This window comes from Opisthorchis viverrini (genome assembly GCF_000715545.1).
Source record: "Opisthorchis viverrini unplaced genomic scaffold opera_v5_33, whole genome shotgun sequence".
Lineage (NCBI taxonomy): Eukaryota > Metazoa > Platyhelminthes > Trematoda > Opisthorchiida > Opisthorchiidae > Opisthorchis > Opisthorchis viverrini.
In genome coordinates, this window is record NW_008751689.1 from 994,382 (window position 1) to 1,016,652 (window position 22,271).

The following is a 22,271-nucleotide window of genomic DNA, read 5'->3' on the forward strand; positions in this document are numbered from 1 at the left end:
CAACCCAGGCGATTGATCAAGGCGATCACCAACCGGAAGAAGGATGTATTCATGAGCCGATACAGCAGCGTGCTCGCAATAGTTTAAAGCCAAGAACAATTCAGCGGTAACTAAAACATATCAGGTAAGCTAAATTCAACGATTGTTCCTCTAGAAGAATCAAGCACTGAATCAAACAGCAAAAAAGCTTCAGCTTATCATCCGGCGAATTTATAACCTACAGAAATTTCGGAATGAATGGATAAAAATAACGGGATGAGTTCTGCCGTAGAAAGACTACCAACATGACGAGTAGCTCATAAACAGTTTCGGAGTGGTTTCTTTCACCCATACCCGGTATGAAAACCCACATTCAAGACGGTTTTTGATTCCCGACAGGAAGTGCAATTAAACAGGTAAGAGCATTCAATAATTTGGCCTCGTGTGGTGAGGGAGAGAGACACGCCTCATTAGCATAACGCTGCCACCCATGGTTGAACAAATCGTGAAGTAATTTTCCAAAGCAACAAGCCTCGCTGCTTCCCGTCAGAGCGGGGAGGAAAATGACAGCTATTTGATGAGACATTTTGTCACAATGATCCTCATTGCGTATACGGAGAGGGAGCATGCACGCGCACACACGTACACAGGAGATACTCCCTCAGAAATCAAGCAACACCATAGTAACCACCGATGCTTAACAGAAAACGGAAAATCCACCTGGTGTGTGTGCGGGTGAACAAACGTAATGTGTAAAGTTGTCTGGCTCCTCACTCTCACTCAAACACACTGGCACACAGTAGCAAGTCTAACGAATTCAAGTCACGCATCACTGAGATGAGCGGAGACACAGTAGACGAACGAAAACCTCATCCGCCAGTCGAGTGGAATTGAGACAAGCCTACCAATTAGAACATTATTAGTGATGACTTTATCGGTTTTACCGTTTGGTGATTTGGTCTAAATTATCGAGGCGACAAGCGGGACCAGAGAGTGGAACTAGCAAAACCCTGATGAGAAAAAAACGACCACAGGAATATCTGAGAGTTTGCAAACTATTTTTCGTACGGAATACAATCGGGAAGAAAAACTAGGCGTGAGTTGATTTCGACGAAAATTGGGATGATAAAGTAGGTCGAGTGTATCATTGCTGTATGCACTTCGTCAACTTGTGCGAGCATAGAAGCGCTCCGTAGATGACGGAGAGTAGTGAGACAGTACAGCAGTCAGCGGAACTTGATCAAAGTGGTTTCAATTTGACTGAGAGTTAATGACTTGTTCGGAATGGATTACGCTGGCCAGCAGGTGTATGTAGCCAATATGTTGCTCCAGGGTCAATCCGTTCTTTGTTCAATGAAATCTGCTGTGCCTCAAAGTACCTTTTGCTGAATCCGAGTGCGCTCGGCCAACGCGCTGGTGGCCAATTATCTGAAGACACCTCAGATTCTTTGCCCATAGAGGATCTCTTACATCTATACAACACAGATGGTGCTACAGGTTTTCTGACAATGCAAGCGGTTTGGATTGGCGAACTTTGTTCAGGCCTTCGGGTCCCATATATACGTTCCACGAGACACATTTATCACAGCTAACGTAACTACCTCCAGTGCTTCAGGTTGAATTGTGATTGTACACTCTGTGTATTCCGGGTTTTTAAACGGAAGCTGATGAATGGTGGTTCGTTTAACTAATGTTGCTTGCACTTTTGTTAAAAAAAATTGGGACGCTGTCATCTGCATGCTCCTAATCCGCAGGATTCACATCAACAACAATGTGAACACCGCTTTTTTTTAGTATTTTCCATGGGAAAATACGAACTTAAGGAATGGAGGACGCTTTCACGTGCCCAGAAACATCTGAGTAAACAGAAAGGATTGCGTTCACGAACTTGAGACGTTCTGCTGAACAGTTGCATTCAAAATGGATGTATTCGAGCAAATCACCCAGTCAGCGACTTGCATGCTTCAACCTATTCTGTAAAACTAGGTATTCGAGCACACTATCAAGGTCCAAGAAAACCAGTTAGTCAGGAGACTTGGCACCCGAGTCACACCGGATGCCAGCCGGGACAAAAGATGTTGCGGATCCGATTGCGGCCATCAAGAAGCCATAGGTGTAATGACAAAATTCAACAAAAAATGTCAGTGCTGAGGCAGGCACTTGTGAAATTAGAGTCAGAAATATCATACAAAACTGTACAGTGAGCCGGATGCTGTTACCATTGCGGAATCGGAGCAGAAGGAACAAAGCGCACCTTTGCGAACAACGATATTGGGGTAAGGGGCAAAATGATACGATGTTTAGCTTGAACTGGAACAGATGAAACAACTTGATCCTCTGTCGGTTGACCGGATGCAACTGATCTCTCCAGATAATAACCCAAACCTATTTCGACCGTGCCAGCATCAGACCAACGTCCCGCAGTTAGTTCCATGTGAGCGCGCAACTCGACGCGCTCCACTACCTCGGTGTGAGGATGTAATTCGTCGTAACTCAAAGGCAGTCCTTCGTCTAGTAAGTGCCAAGAAGAAACTGGGGGCCACCATTCATGAAGTCCTGAGGCAGTGGTGTGGCGGTTGACCGGTTCACGGTGCTGAACATGCGCCACATCTGGACGCCGGAACAATACACAGATGTGCTCTCTGAAACGTAAACGATCGAGAAATGATAAACCTATTGGTTAACTTAGAAACCTATCTTTACCGAATAGGAATCGAACCACCGAGTAAAATGATGGACGAATAGTATAGCATGGAATCAAGAAGTATGGAAACAGTCCGGTGAGGTGAATGAGGCGTTCAAATATTGTCATCATGAAACGAATATACTAGGTTTCCAGTCAACACGAGTTTTTGAAAAGAAATTCAGTCTCTCTTGAAAGGGGCCCGCACAAACAGTGGTTACTTCCTGTAAACGGATAATGCAGATCAGACTCTTGTCTAGGACATTACTCGTAGCTATCCACGATAAATGTAAATTGAACCTTGAACAAGTAGTAGCCTCGGGTTCGCGCAAGACAAACCACATGCGCGATGATACCAACGCAAGGCATGACCAGATGTGCGGCTCTACTGACTACCGGGTGAATTAGAAGGCCCACGTGCGATAAACCGTGAAACTGACAGCAGCCAACGACTGGCCAATAAACCAGAGAGAAAACGAGAAGTGTGACTCAAACAAAACAAACGAACCTGGCCGACTCCAAACTCAGCCCAATGATAATGGCACGTATTCGGACAGACGCGGTGGCTATCGTGGCAGTGAACCGTATCTCTGGAATAATATTGCTGGAAACAGATTGGCTATTGTGTGTGGGGACTGTCCAAATGCTGCCTTCATCTGCTTCATCGTTGAGTTTGGCAGAAAGAAACGCTGGTAATGTATGATGCGGTCCGTGTAATCTGGCCGTATCCGAGGCGATGTCCATGGAGGAGGGTTGAAGGAGGGAAACATATACCGGGAACAGACGATTCATCGAGGGCAAGAGCAGAGAGTGGGAACGTACCGAAGAATCCGTTTTATCTGCAGCGATCAGACCGGAGAATAATGGGATTAGTACAGAAAGACCACGAGTGACTAACTGATAGTCAGGCGGACCACCCATTGAAATTTTCCGGATAAGGGAAAGAACAGTTTCGGAGAGTTGACAGACCAAATTCTGTTCTTCTTTTGTCTTCCCGATAAAGAGATATTCCGCCTGTAGGGTATAACAAAAATAGAGAAATGAATCAAGAAACTTTTTCCCTACTTCTGACTTGCGCCCCAATTGAATGCATTTTAGTTTGTCTCGTTGCCTACTGACCCGCAAATAATTAAGTGATTTTAACACTCACAGTGAGGTTAATAGGACCATCTAACTTTTTGACGTGTTCATACTCATTTTACGATCGAACGACTTGTTATTATTGCTGTTACTCGGCTGTCAACCTTTGTCCCAACATACATTCCTGCCCGTTACGTACTGAAATTCCAGTCTTTTGACACACGGAATTGGGCATCTAATGAGCCTCGTACTGGACTAAATCAATGTTATAAATGACATTTCTGAGGCCAAAAAGTTCTCTCTGTAGCCGTATTAGCTACAGCTGATTTCGCGTTCCGCTGTAGCACCCTTTCGGTGCCTAACTGCCACGCCACCCGAAGGTTGCACGAGGGCTGAGATACTGCCAGGTTGCCCAAGCCTAGACAGGGGAAGTCGAACCACGGACCTTCCGGTCAGTAAATTCGCGCTCTAACCACTTGGGCCATCTCGCCCTGATTTCTACTCACTAAAGTACCACAGTTCAATGTAATGTTCACACCTTACATCGACAGCTTCATGAAATAAGCAGACTGTCGTACGACGGCATACAAATGATGCAAAGAGCAACGTAACCTTACTTGAGCGAATACGAACGCCTGAGAAACATGATTCAACAGGCATTGCCTTTTGTTTCCCGAAATTCATGAGACTCGTACCTGCTGCAAACTGCCAAGATCATCAGAACAGCCGGATGAATATCCCCATTAACTTGTTGATCCAACAGAACAAGAGGTAGCGAAACGACCGAGGTCGAATGAGGTAATCACGTTTGTCGAGATCAGCACGAAAACTAAGTCGTGAACGGAGAGTGCAAACACGATCATGAATGTCAAGGTTTTGTTGAAGAACTTGAGCTGATGAACTGACAACTGGATTTTCTCCACTCTGTATTACACCTCAGTAGTTTCTTGGTGAGTCGACGTTAAAGCCATTGCAGAGTAATGGAGTGAAAAGCAGAGGCGCATTTCAAATTCATGTAATCACTTGATCGTCGACCTTGACTGAAGTGAAACCTGCGTGAAAAGCAACCTCCTTTGAAATTGGAACACGAGATCGTAATTTCTCAATAACAGACCGTTTACTGTCATACGAATTGACGGTTCAGTTTTGGCTGTCATCATGAGTTCGCCGCAGGTTATGCATATCCAGTAAAACTCGCATAAACGATAGATTCATGTACTGCAATATCTCGAATATCGTGCCAACTGAAACATGAGGCGGCCTTTGTGCAGTACATTCAGTTGCTTAAAAACATCACAAAACGAGATATTCAGCTGGGTTACATGTGAATCTCCCGTCGAAACTAAATTGGCATGTGAATAAATGTATTCCGCTAAGGACAGCTTACTATAATATGTTATAAATTAATAGAAATAAGCCCAAAACAAAACGATCGGATCAAAGTTAGTTAGCTGCCCACATAAAATGCAGGCGGATTTCCGTTCAAAAACACAGAGCTGGATGCCTAAAGTGTGCGTCGTCACGCGTAACAGCAGCCTATGATTTGAGCCCTAAACCTTATGTGATTCATACCGAATAACCGGGAATAGCGACAGTCATTACGTTCTGGCTGGTAGTAGTTCACCCGAAGGATGGGGTACGAGGGTTGAGAAGTATATATGTATTGATAATCCGATTCCCTTACCTTGAGCACCATGTTGAAGGTTCTCTTCAACAGACTAGATATCCGGCGCCTCTGGGGAGCAGACAAGCCCGGACAGACTTCCAGTGCAGAAATGCGTTCTGAGGATTCATTGACCACATCAGAACTGGTAACTGAAGAAGACGGCGATGGATCCAAAAGTGAAGATATCAAGCACCATCCAGCTGTGGACAGAAGAACCATCCACTCAACAAGGCCGTTCAGCTGCCCTGTTCGATCAAGGCAGCGTACCGTACGGCACAAGTCCGTAAACACCAAGCGCGTCAGCAACGAGAGGCGCCTTTGTAGGAAGATATATCTTTTCTGAGTTCTGGAATGCAAGGTGGATATTTCCCGAACCAGGTGATTGACAATTAGTCAAGCAAACTCATAAAATATTATATGTACACGTAAATTGAATTTTTCCCGTGGTACAGATGACAAGTAAGTGGGTAAATTTACTTACCTCCTAAAAATTGGTTGAACAATATCAGACTATTTTACAGCACGGGCACTTTTGGTCAAAGAAGGTCAAGGAAGGAATGTTGGGGAAGAAAAACTGTATTAGTTCCTTTCGTGATGGATGTAACCTTTAAGAGGCGTTTCAAAAGATCAGTAAGGCGACCCCTTTTGAAGGGATCTCTCAGAAACCGGACAGTTATCAGTTGCAAATCGCTAGCGTCCATGTCCCCTTTTTTCCCATGATAACCCATGGAAAAGTACGTTTAATTTCACACGTGAGATCACAAGCCACTCGGCCTAGCTCAGCAAAAGATCTATTCAGGGTTTCTGTCTACCCCAATTGACTCCATACCGAGAAATACAGCTCTCCAGCTCAACAGTGCTGACGAATAGATGTCACTTAAAGCTGCATTAGTTTGTTGCATTGCTACGATTTCAACGTAGTTGGGTTGGATGACACGGCTGCAAGAAGAACAGGAATTCGGGTTGGTTTTCGACCGAAGTGTGCGTCGGTCTCAATTCAGAATGTCCCAAGGTCAGTAATTAGAAACTGCACATCGGTTGGCGTGAAAAGTCGCATTGTATCTCCAGTAGGCGAAGAACGAAACTCCGTAAAAATGTACGATCCACCCTCACGATCACACCATTGGTTGGCGGCTTATGTGCACTTCTGACGAGCTGTAGCTTACGTCGAATTCGAACGCAAACACTTCGGGGCTTTTTAATCATCCACCACTACCTAATTCAAAAGTGACATTAAGAATTGCGTCTCAAATCCGATTGCATTCTGGCGATGGCGGCATGCCCTGGAATAACGAAATATCAATCGAGAGCATATCACTTACAGTCTAATTTCATTCTTCCCCGGAGTTTCTGTGGCTTCGCCCTCATCAGTCGTTGTGTTTGGCAGGTTACTTTGGATGTCGGTCAACACTCTGACTATCCGAGAAATCAGATCAAGGAGAAATCGACAAAGGCTCTCTAAACCGGCACAAGAGCCATCGCTGTCTGAGCGAAGACGCTAAAGAAAGATAAATGGGGCGTATTGAAAGGAAATGACATGCAATGTCCCAGTGGGTTTATGAGATCCTGATAATGAATCCATAGAGCTGAGTTGGTGGCATTTCATTTGTCTAAAAGAGTGAACATCTGATTTCGTACGCAGTAATACGACGGAGACTTTAACTGGTCACAGAAGATAAAGCGGTGGTTAGGAGCACTTAGTGGCGAGAAGGAACTTTCATTCAAATATTGTCAGAAAATATGGAGGTGGGACAATGAATAGATATATTTTCTAAATAGAATTACCCAATCTTGACACGTTTGCTAGTCGCACGACTGTCCACACGGGGGGTCACCAAACTTCGGTCTAGTGCTACTTAACACCGGAGCTGAAAACAATTAATCTTTGTCCTTCAAACCTCCAGCAGAACACCCATGGAGTTGAACATGAGATTAGAACCAACAACATTAGCATCGTTAGCTGTAAGAACCACGTACTTGTCGTACGGTGGTTGTAGCTGCCACAGTTTCGTTCACCGATGATTCGGGGAGGTGGGGTAGGTAGCTGCGCATTGGAGGCGGGGGCTGACAAATTGGTGCTTAATGAGGGGAATTGGGAAGAGAGCTATGCATTGAAGGTAAAAGATTGGATGCACGAGCGCCACTGAGGGCGCGACTCGGCCATGTCTGACAATCTCCCCAACCATTGATTTGGCCCGTCTCGGGGTCCCCATCCAGGAGGACGGCAATGACCAGCGCAGCTGAATTTTCTGGTAATGGCTTTTATACTTCGCTACCAAGTCATTGTTTGACCGCCTCTGGCTCTCTTCCACCCTTCACGTGGTTGTGCGAAAAGAGCCCTTCGAGGAAGTCGGTCGACTGGCATACGAAGAACGTGGACAAGCCAGCGCAACCTATGCAGTGTGATCTGTTAATCTGTCAAGGGTGAGTTACTTCTCCAGAATACCATTCGACGAGCTTCAGCATTTGCTGGTCCGGTGTTCCCATCAGATTCCGGCAACGCTCCGAAGACACCGTTCTCAGTGCGCAGGGGCCAGATTTCTGATCCATATAGTAATACGGAGCACACCGCAGCATCGGACAATGCTGCTGGTCTTGCCTACCAGGATGCAGTACACAGGGTAATTTCCTATCCCGATCGGGTGAGTGATTGATGACAGGCAAACGCAGCACATGGCGAAGCCAGGCCAGTTCACCTATCGAGGGTGAATTATTTCTTCCGAGAACCGATAACAATCATCAACACAGTATAAACTACCAAAATTTCCCTCAAAACGAACGACGATCATAGAATGCATCTTCAATGAGGTGTGGAATGTACACTGATGTCACGGAGGAAACATGTTCGGTATCCAAGGGAAGATTTGGTGGGGCGATCCAAACGCTATGCGCTCGGGCGAAAACTTCTGGACACCCCTTTGGTTGTAGAACAAACCGTTCCAATAATTCGATTCAATCGATCCAATTCTACGGAGATTCACAGGCTTAACGCTTCTCTTGAAGAGATGTGTCCTGATTTCTGCGGTTTATCTTATCGATAACTCAGCCGAGGCAAAGTTCTCTCCCAATTCCACAAGATCCAAATGTTATTCCACAGAGTTCCCACCGAAGACGTTGTCGTCAGGTCTTACGTAGCTTTTTAACGTATAACTGTGAGTAGATATGACGACCAACCTGGACCAGTTGAACGCGATGCTTTGTGGAATGTGTTCGATGTTTAGAGAGCCTGTCCTTATTCGAATAACAACAGCAAATAGGTAACTTCGTTCGTTAACAAACGTGTGAGAAAAGCCCATTCAAATAAAACGTAAGTACAGGACGAGGATAGTGCGGCTAACATAAGGTTGACGGAAACTCGAGGAGTCCCTGGAGAGCCCCAGGAATGGCTAAACAGGTCGTAGGGTGCCGAAGTTTTCCAGTAGACTTACAAGTAATGTGTTCGACTAAGACAATGTACTGGGATACTTCGAACAGCGTCCCAACTGAAACATGAGGCGACCTTTGTAGCTTCAGCTCGAGACAGTCCAGTGGCTAGGGCGCGAACTTACTGACCGGAAGGTGTGTAGTTCGAACTCAACCCTGGCATCTCAAATGCTCCTGTCAAGGCTTGGGAAAACTGGTAGTATCTCGGCCTTCGCGCCTGCGTCGGGTTGCAAGGCAGCTAGGTACCAAGAGGATGTTACAGCTGAACGATTATCTATTCATTGCTTTGAGCAGCACGTCCAGTTGAAGAACATCATCAACGAGCAATTTAACTGGCCGTAATCGACGTCACCTGTTAATACCAGCTTAATTAGCAGATGAGTATATGCAACCCCTAACCCTTCTCATTCGTCAAGTGTTACGGATGAGAAAGAGTACCACAAGAGGGGCCAAAACTGGAGATCCAAAAGTATGGAGAATTTTAGAATTCCTGTCTCTTCTTTTCAGTGTTGTGCTTTATTCAAAATAAATTGGCATGAATGTGTGAAGGTTCGAAAGCGAGTTCACCAGTGTCCGACCATCGACCTCTCAGTTTAAGCCACATGAAATGAACAGTGAAAATTCTTACCTTCATAGGCACTACACGGTCATCTGGGCCATCGCTCGAAGGAGCAGTCCGCTTAGGAAGAAGACCTGGAACCAACTCACGCAAATAAACCTGAGAATGGAGAATGAAGAAAGGTGGTGGAAAAGAGGGACGTCATGTCCAATCACTTGGGTTATATGGTCACAAGTCTGGTCTATCGATAGTTCAAGTCGATGCGTAAGTGAGATCTGACGGATCAATAATTATCCGCTGGTGCTGTCAGAACCCTTGCTCGATCGTCATGCAATGCGTGGGTAAATCCTACAGATGGCCCTAGAGCGATCATACTAACCCATTCAGGTAAGTAGCTTTGGCCTCAAATGAACAAATATATACCTACATAGGCGGTTTTTTAAGAGGACATGGCTCGAGGGCCAATGACCCGGAGGTTTGATCCACCTGGCGGTGGGAGGCTTGTCCAAGCGGTGGCGGTACGGCTGTTAGTGCCACTGTCCACGTTTTTGGAAGCACGAAAAGCTAGGTTTTTACACGTTACATGCCTGGTTGCGAACGGCTTATCCCAGCAGTAAGAATGGGCGAGATAACGTCACTGACCAGAAACACCGTAGAATAGGGGTAGATACGACCGAGAGTAATTGATATGATTATTTCAGCGCGAATCCGCACAACCACCGCCCAAACACCACACGGTTATATCTAGCCTGTGCAAAATTAAAGGCAATCAGAAGACAGCAGAAGGACCGCGTTAAATGGGCATCTAATTAGGAGACAACCTGATTTGACAGTCATTGCTGATATTATGTGGACAGCTCCAGGAACGATCCAATCCCCCATGTAAATCCGCAAAGACCAGAGCAAGTGCTAAAGTACAACGTAGTCTGAGTCCAAATTTCAGTAGGGCTGAGAAAAAATAGTCTTACCCTTTGGTGTCGAATGGCGGGAACGACTTGAATATAGATTCAAGAAGGTGAACTCGATCTAGGTTGTGCCCTTATGTCCGAACGAAAAATAGCGCGTACCGCTAAACCTATGTACGTGCGGCAAGAACATACAAGTCAGTTCGACAGAATTCTAAGGTAACCAGATGTTAGTTTGGGCTTTCGGATAGATCACACTGCCATGGACGATAGAAGTGACTCAAAACGCTGTCGGGTTTTGACTACTTTGAAAGCACCAGTAGCTTATCTAAATGACAAGACGGAATCAGCAGGGATAGGAAAGCTAAAAAACGTTCTTTCTGAAAGAAAGGTTTTGGAGGTAAAGGGATTTTTTTGTTGCTACTTCTTCGGGAAAAAGGACCAATAAACTCGAAGACGATGAACCTTCTGGTACTAAGACGACTGGTTTAATTCTCAGGAATGGAGGTCAAAATGAAAAGGGCTTACACTCCCTTTATCCGCTAATGCGTTGGCCGCTTTGTCCCAAAAAGCGACAGTAAACGAGCGATGTCAAGCTTTGACAAAGCTCCATGCTTGATCTTCCAACGAACTTTACATAACTAGGAGAGAGAGGGGAAGTCAATTTATCTCACAAATTGCATTTTTAGTATATGATGCTACAACACTCCGTCAGTGGTTAGTTTGTTTGCGACAGAACCGTAGAAAAAATTGGGGGGCAGAAATTCTAGAAAGTATGCTGTACGGCCCTTATAAGCCTCCTCTTACGAGAAGCCATCTCCAATGGGGAACAACGGCTTACTTTTGTGGCCGATATGTGGCGCGGAAACTTTGCGGGTATTCCTGGAGCCCCTGGTTCGGCGTTCAATACGAGCAACAGGACAGTTAGGTAAGCTGGGTCTTCCCAATTGGGTTCGGGACCACTCAACCAAGAATGAGTTCGAAGCAAGCTGGACAGACAAGTTTCAACAAATGCGGGATGACGTCGGCCGACAGAGGCTGCACAACTGGAATAAAAAACAACTTGGAGTAATACGGCCACAGATGAGTTGAGAAGAAAAGCGTTGAACAAAGTGTGAGAAGTGCACTTAACCCTGTGATGAAAGCGGCATGCCACAAATGGAAAATTGTAATGCGTCCAAATTAACTGTAAATCCTTATGGATTGAGTGAGACGTTAAAGGTGTCGCGTTTTATCAGACTAGTGGTTGTTATTTTATTGAACTATGGCATGCCATCCAACCAACGGGGCCCTGATTGGTACACCAGCCCAGTCTGGATGCAGCACTGTTTTACGCTATGCCCAAAAAGCCCATGGGGTAACAGAATACACCGCGACAAGTAATCCAGATACGAAAAGAAGTAGGACAGAAGGGACGGATGTCCATACTGTGCTAATACACGATTCAGACCGGCTAGGAACTGAACAGGCTGGGGAGGCGTGACCGAACGGGGCGTGTCCAGGTAGGAAGTAGGGCATTCGCGGGCACGCGGTTCGAAAAGGTTGCTTCAAACAAAACAGTATCAGCAATCTTTGGAATGTGCAAGCATACAGTCAGATGTCTATCCCATGTATAGGAGACTAATTCTGTTGGTTACGAGTTTACATAGCAAATGTGTCTTGGAAAATATCCACAGTTACGAGAACCAAGCCCAATCAATGGTATTGACAATTAAACTGACGCATATGACAGCGTCTGAATCCTCTACACATGTGCATTTAGACTAAATCATGGTTAGACAATACAAGGATTTGTGAGTGAACAGAAGCGACGAAGGAACGAAGAAGCAGTATGGGGAGATAGTGAATAGAAAAAGAGCAACATCGCTTACCGCCAGAGGCTATCTCGGTCCTGAGGATACCGCCTCAGATTGTGTAACAAACCATCCAGAAGACTGACCAAACAAGGTGCTGAAGAGAGACGACATCGAGCCAAGAGCTGGTGCAAGCGACGCCGTATACGACCAGAGCTTTCTGCTAATGCTGATGTGATAATAGCAACTTGCTCACTTTGTAGGGGAACCTAGAACAACGAATAGAGAGCAAAACAGACTTGAATGGGAAAAAGCTGGATTATTAAGACTACACATTACAGAAACTGTCTCGGGGAACAGTGAGTGTGCCACTGTGGACGTAAGTACATGAATATGTAGCCGAACCATTGTTCAGGGGGAGGGGCATATTCAACACCATTTCTTCGGTGAACCAGATGGCCAAAGCAAACTTGGAGAGAACCGTTCGGGGAACAACAGATAGCAGGTTCGAAGCTGTCTCTGACGTTCATCTTTCTGTTCACAGGTACACTTGGAGTCCTCGTTGACTACCAGAAAAAGCATCCTCAGTTGTATCTTATTTGTCGATCAATAGCAAAAGAACTAGCAAATAAAGGATATAATAAAACGTGACATTGCTTCACAAAACTGCCTGAGTAATCGAAGCGTTCACAAACGTGTAAAACATAACTGGTAAGTAACCAATTTGAAACACCAGGACTGTGCTATTCCATGGTAGTCGAGGTCTTGACAGAAGCACTCGTTAAGTCGCAGATCGGATGCATCTAGTGGTAGTGGACTGTCAAGCGGTTTTCATGAATGTTGTGTTAAAAAATACACTTCAGTACTTAGAATTCATATCAACGGACACATGAGGTAGTTTTATGCAGCAGTTTGAATTGAATAATATTATCAACGATAATAAGCTAGGATTCAATCGAGTTCTTTGTTTAAGACTAAACTAAGTTCCAAATGGGTATAGTCTGTCGACCATAGATTGTTTACAGAAAGGTATAGGAATTAACTGGTCGTTAACTTTACTCAAAAGTTCCCGGCTGAAGCTAGTCTAAACGGACAGTCGGTTGGCGTCCACAAATCATTCCATCAGTAAAAGTTCTGTAGAAAGTTCAACGTAACAGCAGGTGCCCTTTAAATTCGATTATAAGAATGGGTAGGATAAAGTCCAACTGTCAATAAAACGTGCCTCTTTACCTGGTCACCCACAGCTCCTAAAGCGCAAACAGCGGCCAAGCGCACCTCTTGAATGTCATCAGTTAACATGTCCACCAAAAGATCTTGACAACCGGAGGCAAATTCGGTGTTTAGTGAGGCAAGATGTGTGACGGTGGCCAAGGTTGCACAGCGAACCTCTGTGGAAAAAATGCGGAAAGCGATTAGCCTGCAACAGAACACGCCCCGACCCCTAAACAAAGTACTTTGAGCGCTAGTCTTGTTGCTTATCTGATGGGTGGCGCATGCTGGAGATCCCGCAGACTACCAATCATGTTGCCCTTTCGAAATGGGTTTTTTATAGCCATCCGAAAAACCGAGCGTCAACAATACAGTGATCTACCCTCCCAACATGCAACAGTCCCATGGAAAGCAAAGGGTGTTAACGAGCCAAAATTTCTACCGCAGGGTATACACCAATATGCGACAAAACCCCCATAGAAAAGCGTTCGCTTCAAAATAAATAATGCGTTTTTAGTACTACCCGAGGGAGTCACAGTTCCGCACGCAGTTCAAAGGAAGTTTGACAGGTTTCATCTACAAATTTCCACACAAAAGCATGGGGAAACAGAAAAGTAAAGAGGAGACGTGCTACAGGTGGATAAGAATTAGCTGATCCATGCACATTAACTTTAGAGACAGGATTAATTGGACGAGCCAAGTACCGCTATTTTTTTACGAGAGAAGGCAACAGGAGATGCCTTAGCTTCCACGCTGAGGTTGTACTGGACAGGTGAGTTAAATATGACACCTTCCTTTTACTTAGAGAAGTTGAGGGTGATTTCGGAGACTGACTCTCCCAAAGTTCACAATCGAGAGAGCACAGCAAACCGCTTGACTGGGTATGTGAACCGAATATAACGTTTGTTTCAGTTGAAGGAAAGTGCGTTCCTCATACACGCATCAAGGCACTGAGGAGAGTGAAGAATACCGCCAGACACCATGAATGGGATTGGTCCGGCATCCTTCGTGCACCTCACCCAAGACCAGTCCGCTAAATAACGAAAAGCAACACGTTGTCAGGCAGTTTGGATAGGTGACAATATGCTGAATTAGTTAAGCTTCCTGTCACACATACGGGGAGCACCACGTTGATTCTAATCAAGGAGTAAGGAGCCTACACGACTCAGCGTGACGGTAACCGCATTCGCTCCACGTTACTGGGTAAAGGAGACTTCGTCAACACACTTCACCAGAATTGAAAGAACGGTAATCTAGTGCATCAATTGAGTTCTGTTAAACTAGATCGCTCGCAACTGAAAGATAGGGTTCTATATGATTCTGCCTTCATCTGTTTTGAAGAAAAAATCAATAGAAAAACGAGATTTACTGACAAACCTCATAGAATATTAAGGTTGCTTCTGCCTATCGAACCAAAACAATGGACAACATACCGAAATAATCATCCTCCAGTCCACTGATAATTGCTCCACTTGGTCCAGTGGACATGATGCTACCCGAACCAGTAGCCGGTTCGCTCGCTCCACGTTTGCCCACCTTCGCAGTCATGGGAGTCTCGTCGGATTTGGCACGACGTACCCGGCGATCAGTCATGACCATTTTTTCCAGGGTTTGAATGAGACAACTGGAAGCAACTGACTGTAGATAAAATAGAATAGCAATGGTATCAGATGGCACAGTAAAGCAGTCTTGTAATCTATCAAGTTAAAAGGGAGAATGCTGTTACAGAACGGGTCAAAGCGTACTGACGACCCTCGCGCATTGAGAAAACTTCAGTACTGAGAAAGAAGTGCACTGTCATGGTAGCTCTAGGGGAACTTGACTGACGTTTTTGGGCTGCGATTTACTCTCTGAAGGAAGTAGGTAAGTAGTAAGTGAGTAGCCACCTTGAAGTCTAAAACAACCGCTAATTAGTTCGTTAAAGAGCGAACGTTCCGGCGGGATGGACAGTGTCAAGCGTGAAACCAATTTTAGTTAATTTCAAATTACGTGCATTCCCTATCACTAGCATAAGACAGTTTCGTTAGAAACGAAACGGGGGAACTTGGCTGAGAATGGTTGACTGCTGCTATGTGCTGCGATAGCTACGATGGGAACTCCATCGGACTGACTAAAAGCTTCCAGTTTGTAGGAATGGTCACCGTGAATGGAGTTTACTGTAGTGGTATGAAGTAAGTACATCCAAGGTGTAATGCTGACTAACCTCTTGAGACAGTTGAACATTACATAGTATGGGGTTTATGGAACGTCATCAAGTTATTGCTACACATATGAGGTCTGCCAAATTCATCATTTATCATAGTAAAATCACTCAAGTAAATCCGGAAGTAAATAAGGGCGCATGTCAGTAGCACGAAAATCGACAGTATCTTCTTAGCGTGAACAACCGTTCTACGATTTCGGTATTGAAGCCTATCTCAGACTACTGATGGTAATTACAAATGCTTGCGGTTCAATGAGAGTGTAATGCATTTCCGAAGAAGGCAAACGGTGGGTGAAAAGCCTGACTGAAACAAACGTCAAGTATGTATTCATTATTTATTAGCCATATGCAGTAATGTACAAAAATCAACCTACATTGGCCAGTTCGGACAAAAGTTGTACTGCCAACTGCCTGACTTGTCTTGCGGGATCTTGAAGGCGTACACATATCCTTGCAAATGCATCGTCCGCCATGAGAATAGGTCCGCAAGAGGACTGACCGAGAGCCACACGATCAGAAGAGCCAGAAGGGAATGGCAAACCCATGGCCAGAGGGTCGGTTAGCTCGTAGTGAGGCCAAAGTGTGCTCAGCCTAGCGACTAAGAGCAAGCTGGTACGGCGCACCTAAAAAATAAAAACATGGACTAAGAAGAAACGGGAGTCAAGAAGCCAGTGTAGTGAATCGAAAGCTGTATGGAAACTGCAGACAAATGTTAACTTTGGATGAGGCTGTTCAAAGTAACCGTAGTTCTCACGAGAGACCAACTGAATCTCGCGTGAAAACCAAATTGATTTGCAAATTGGTGTATTTCTCGAGAACAGTTCAATTTGGGTTCGAGTAGAGCATAAGGTTGACGGAAACTCGGGGATTGCGCCTACCTGATGAGCCCCAAGAAGGGCGAAATCGGTCGTGAGCTGTCGAAGAGTTTTCAGCAACCTTGTGAGTAGTTTCTTTTATGTAAATAACTGTACTTCTGATTTTCTCGCCAACTGCAGAACGAACCGCACGTGGTGCATACTGTTCATGAAAAGCGAGCGATTGCAGCAACATCCTCCAGGTAGTTCTTTAGGAAGTCAACTTCAACGAGCTAAGCACTGAGATTACGTCTCGACGATATTAGAACGGGTAAAATAGTATGTTTAAAAATGTGCTGAGGTTGGCTCCAAAAACGTTTGCGCGAAACTTTCCTTTGTATCAAAACTTTGTTCTCAAGTTGCATATCTATACTCTATAAGAGTGGATAACAACCACTGGTGGATTTAGCCCCCTCATAGGGGGGAATTCCGAGTTACAGAAGAATGGAGGTATGAGGGTTGTTGCTCCCGGCTTCTGCAGTGTTGATTTCTGTCCCACCGCACGTCCAAGGCGAGAAATCTCACATTCATTTTGTGTTAGTCTCTGAACGTTCATTGTTCAAGACTGATCAACACTTCGTAGGTTAAAGTGTGACAATGTTGTGCTCGCATTGAAGCTTTAAATCGAGCTGTTTCTATCACATTCTGGAATCTCTTCTGTGTTGACAAAGGAGAGGAATTCCAGTAGTGAGAAATAAGTAAATGAGTTTAAACATAATCGCCATGTTGAAACGAATATTTGGAGAGGGACAATGTCAAAGAGGGAAGTGGCCATGGGACGTACACTGGAAGGAGAGCGCTGGGTAACAGAAGCTGAAAACCAGTGGGCTGTGGTCAAACAATGCTTCCCAGACATAACCCCTCCTTAATCCCATATGCACCCGTCTTCTGCACAGCTGGTGCAACCTCCATGTTTAAACTGACAAATGTTGGACAAAGTCTATGGTAGCGTTTTGGTGTGCCTTCCGTCGAGCATCGGACTGACGAAGAGCGAAAGCTGAAACCAAGGACAACGGTTAGGCCAACAAGTCAAACTAATGTATAGGAAAACTATCCCATTGTAAACTGGCAACCTGATTCAGTTGTAGTAAGCGTGGTGATACAGCACCCTATAACCCTCTATAATAACCTCAGAAATGCCAAACAGATTCGTTTTCATCAGGCGTATTGTGGAGCGGCAAACAGCCTAACAGCTGTGAACGCCGTGGATAGACACAATGCTGTAGTAAAGAGGGAGTCACTACAGAAAGAGCCGTTAGTCGAGGAGAATACTACAACTCAAAGTTATGGCCTGCCACTCACAATGAGATCATAATTCAAAGGTGAACTACGGAGAAAGGACAATCCATGATAGGAGAACCCCTGTCAGATAATTGGGGTCTTTACAGGGAGCGCCGTTGAAATTCGCAGTCTAAAACAACTTTTCTACGGTTTGTTGAAGAAAGAAATTGAAAATTAGGGTCGTCTGAAATTCCGGTACTGGAAGAGCCCCTTCCTTTTAGATCATGGCTAGACCCAACACTCTGAAGGTAAATCCGATTCCGATGTGTGTGTGTGAGAGAGAGAGAGAGAATTAAAAGGTCAGATCAAATCCCGAACCAAGATCAAATCATGCACAACCAGCCATGCTAGGTAGGCCAATTAGAAGGAATGGGTGATAATCACAGTTATTTGAGGTTAGCTTAGGGACGGATATTAAACTATCGAACGGCCGGAATTCCGCTACTGTAATCTTGATCCTGAGAAGAACTGGTATTTGACAGAACGGTTTGGCGGACTGTCGTCTGTACACCCTTGAAGGGACATGAAGTACAACACATCGGAATGCTCGAACGCCGGCACATCATCCGAAACCGCCGTACAATGTTGAGCACAACCACAGTAACCTCAATCTGCGCTACTTGCGGGCGCACATCCTTAAGCATAATCGGACTAACAATTCACCAATTTACCAGTCCAGACCACCACGGCAGCGCCAGAGAATTGGTCAGATAATTTTCTTCAACTTGTGGCAGACATTTACCAGAAGTCTGCTGTGATTTCTAATCGACACCAGTCCGACTGTACCCGACAACCAATAGTAATCTCACTACTGGTTTACAATCTGAGAGCATTTCTATGGTAATTCATTTGTGGGATGGAGACCTATCGCTGAAACTTGGAGGAACTGGCGAACGAGGCCAGCGCCGTAGTGTGAAAATGTTAGTTTTCATTGTTATGCCAGTATGCGTACGCCGGCTGATGGCTCGCAACAAGGCTTGTGCGTGGTTGTCCGCGGATCTTATTCCCTCGAGTTCACATCGGCACCACTGAGTTGTATACAGCACCAGGTAGCCCATACTAGGCGCAGGCGTCCGGTAGGTCAGACGAGTCTGTATCGGATGCCAGCGAGACATACATAAGTTGAGGTCGACACCTAGATTGACTACTCAACTCTACATTCCATCAGAGACATGGGCTGTGTAACATCTCGAGTAACGCGCCTGCATCGGTCAGCATCAGTCAGCATCGGCTGACTGAAACACTAGAGGTCGGTATCGCTCATCAGTTCGTGGTACGAACCCGAACTCTGTTTCTCAACTTCCCCTGTCTGGGCTTGGATAACCTGGGAGTATCCCAGCCCTCGCGCTTCCTTGTGGTCGCATGGCAGTTGGGCACCAAAAGTGTGCTACAGCTGAACGGTATTTTAATATTTTTTTCAACTTTAATACGAGTTTGGGATCACGACACACTAAGAACAGGGTTTTTCACGGAACCAGTTTTGTTCACTTCTCGGTCGCTAGTACGTCAATGAAAGACCAGCTGATGAATAATATCCAGCATGCAAACAAGTCAGTTCCGCACGCACTAAAATTATGTGTGAAGCGCAGCCTTGGCAGTATTCTTATGCCTGAGTTATTGAGGGAGGAAACCCTCACTTCGAAGAAAGTGAAAATTCTTCAGAGAATGAAAAATAGGGACGTATATTGGTAGCGGCGTCTGTACTATGCCCACGGCAATCTCGGGACAGCACCTACTATAAAGAGCTATGTGACCGTAATAATCCCAGAACTAATGATACAGTGCCGTTTTATCAGAAGCATCCAAACAGAAACATAAATTCTTCGGCTTGAGAGCTCAGCTCGAGATAGTTCATGGGTTAAGGCACGGATCGAACCCAAATTCAGTATCTCGACTGCCCCTGTCTTGGGCTGGGCAATCTGGTAGTATTTTAGTCCTAGCGCCCCCTTCCGTCGACATGACAGCTAGACACCGAAAGGGTGCTAAAGCTGAACGGTTTTTGCTTTTTTTCGCCTACCATGGCTGTGTGATTTCTTACCTCAAATGAACTGGCATCATTAACGAACGGAAGAGTATACAGCGATTCTATGTTGAAATCGCGTCCCATTCAGGGTCGTGGAGTAGCCCATTTACCTTAAGAAGTGATAAACTGAAGCGCTAATCAACGAAATACACTCATTTGCAAACTAATTTGGTTTTTCGAGAGATTCTCCTGGAACCCAGCTGCACCTCTCGTTTGTGATGTTTCCAGGCAAGTGAATGTGCTGCGAATGTGTCAGCGAATTTTCAACAACCTTATGAGTAGTGCTTTACAAATATACACGAAGTGCTAATCTTTTGAATGATAAAACACAAATGTGCTAGACGGGAGACGTGCAACCATCACCTAGGTTCCTGTTGACTGAGTCCTGGGCGAGTAATGAACGACAAGCATCAGAATCAGGTAGTTGCGAATAAGCAGTAGACGCCCACGAAAATCCGAAAGTAAAGCGTCCTGTGATTTTTAGGAGGTTCCACTGTTGACGTCCCATGGATACATTTTTAGTTTGATCGGACTCAGTGTATAAGTGTATAAGAAAATAATTTTCCCTATAAAAGTGGCAGTTCGATTAAAAACGGTTGCCTCCTCTGAAAGACCGCATGAAACGACTGACTAGCTGGGTGGAACTCAAAAAAATGCCTCGAAGTGGCTTTTTCAGCTGATCTACGAACATCCAAGGTACGAAACTTACCACAGTCTCTGCATCAAGTAGACCCCGACAGGCTGATGCATAGACAGAATCTAAGTTCGTCTTCATCCAACCGAGCCTTTCTTGGGCTGTCGAATTCTGACATTGCGACTGTTCCGGCCGAGAAGAAGAGCCAACGAGTTTTGGTTCGGTGATTTCCTCAGGCGCGTAAACTGACCATATTCGAAGGCAGTCGAATGCACGTTCACGCACACGAGCATCACTGTCGTCGGTATGCCACAAAACCAGATCCCCAATTTGGTTGGCAAGTAGCCAAAGCTTGGGACGGCCCAATGCGGCAAACACATCCATACATTTTGCCCGCACATGCGCCGACAAAGAACGTAAACCCTGTGGAGGTAATTCATTAGTTCAGAATCATCGAAAATAGGCGCCAGCTGATTCATCGGATCGAAAAAAGAGCTGATCTAAAGAGTCACGTCTGCGAATACTATTCACAAATAAGATATAAATTGGAAGTCCAGGTATCTTGATCTTAAAAAGTCACCTAAAAATGAGGATTCACTCGCTTCCTTTGATAAGCAGTGTTGGAACGCTAATTGAATTTGCCGATGGGCTGATACCGGTTTCGCTCTGTTTGAAAACTCACCCGTAAATTCTAGTTTCAGTTTGCAAAGACTAACCGTTTACTGGATGCAATATATGGTATTTATGTATTTATGAAGATACACCTAATTGGTGAGCTCCCAGCAGGTAGTCGGTTGCCGTTTTAATCAAATAGTAAACAGCTGCTTTGAATACTGTCAAAATAGTCGGCGTTTTTGTTCAAGAAAAAAGTACATCCCAAACTATGACGGCCAAACGGACTTAGCCAATCCAAACGGCCAGGTAGGGTGGGTAGGTAGGTCAGTAAGCAGCTACAATGCATCAAGACCTAAAAGGAGGTCGATGAGCCGAACAGCGGGTTGTCCTGAAATAAGGGTCATTCTTCGCCAAAAGCCGAGACCCAGGCAAAAAAACTAAATCCAGAGCCACACATTCGGTTAGAAAACAATCATTAGGATATCGTAGAGCGATCGATCCGAAGTTGGCTTACCTCACACAGGACGGATAGGGCGTTATCCGTTCGGGTTGAACGACATTCCCTGCACAAAGCCTCCAACTTCGCCAGGAGATTATCAACCACATCGTGCATGTGTATCTCACTTGAAGAATCCGACAAACAATTGACTTTGTTGCGGAGCATCACGTTTTTCGCCTGCACTTAGTCAAATACTATAACCGAGTAGACGTCGGTGAAGAATCAATGGTTGGTAGGTTTCCGGGTCAACGGCTAGGATATCAGGCTGAAACAAAATGAAAAGTACTGCATCACACAGAATAAGTCAGTGAGGCTATAAGCTTAACCACTTATGTGAAGCAGTTGAAGTTGTACAGAACTCATGTGAACCGGGAAGAAAGTTCGTTATAACGGGAGAGTGCTCAAGTTGGATTTGTGGATCACGGCAACAGCAGAAGAGTCCACAAGTGTGAACCCGCTGGAAACCATCAACCTCTACTTTGGCAGAAGTTATATTCAGTTACTACTAGCTAGACCACGAGTTCGACCTCCTACAAAATCAAAGTGGGTAATGCCAAACTCAGTACATTAAGATCTCGGCGAATTTCTTGGGATTTACGGGACTGTAAGTGGTTCGAAACCCTACGGAACACTGATGATCATGCCGTTACTTTCTATGCGAACTGCACAGCTAAGTTTACGTTAAATGCTGTGTTGGGTGAGGCAAACATGAAATTCTGAGTCGATCCCGATGGGTGGTTCATACCCGTAACGATGCGAACCAAAGATGCAGAAAACCTGTCCTTGAATATTTTCACCAGGGATATGAAAATTTCCACTACCTTCCTTCTTGGCGTATCCCACGAAGGAGATATTTTCTCATGGG

At 45.1% G+C, this 22,271-nt stretch overlaps 1 protein-coding gene across 1 annotated transcript; it reads right to left on the reverse strand.

Annotated features, from left to right (window-relative positions):
* Positions 1-2,104: 2,104 nt before the first annotated feature.
* T265_02621 (hypothetical protein) lies at positions 2,105-21,571 on the reverse strand (the record flags this gene model as incomplete). Its single annotated transcript, XM_009166919.1, has 12 exons — positions 2,105-2,621; positions 3,171-3,676; positions 5,427-5,754; positions 6,731-6,906; positions 9,460-9,549; positions 11,137-11,341; positions 12,167-12,357; positions 13,319-13,476; positions 14,731-14,935; positions 15,875-16,123; positions 20,368-20,715; positions 21,422-21,571. The coding sequence occupies 12 exons, from the start codon at positions 21,569-21,571 to the stop codon at positions 2,195-2,197; spliced, it is 3,033 nt and encodes a 1,010-aa protein (XP_009165183.1).
* Between the last annotated feature and the right edge of the window lie 700 nt (positions 21,572-22,271).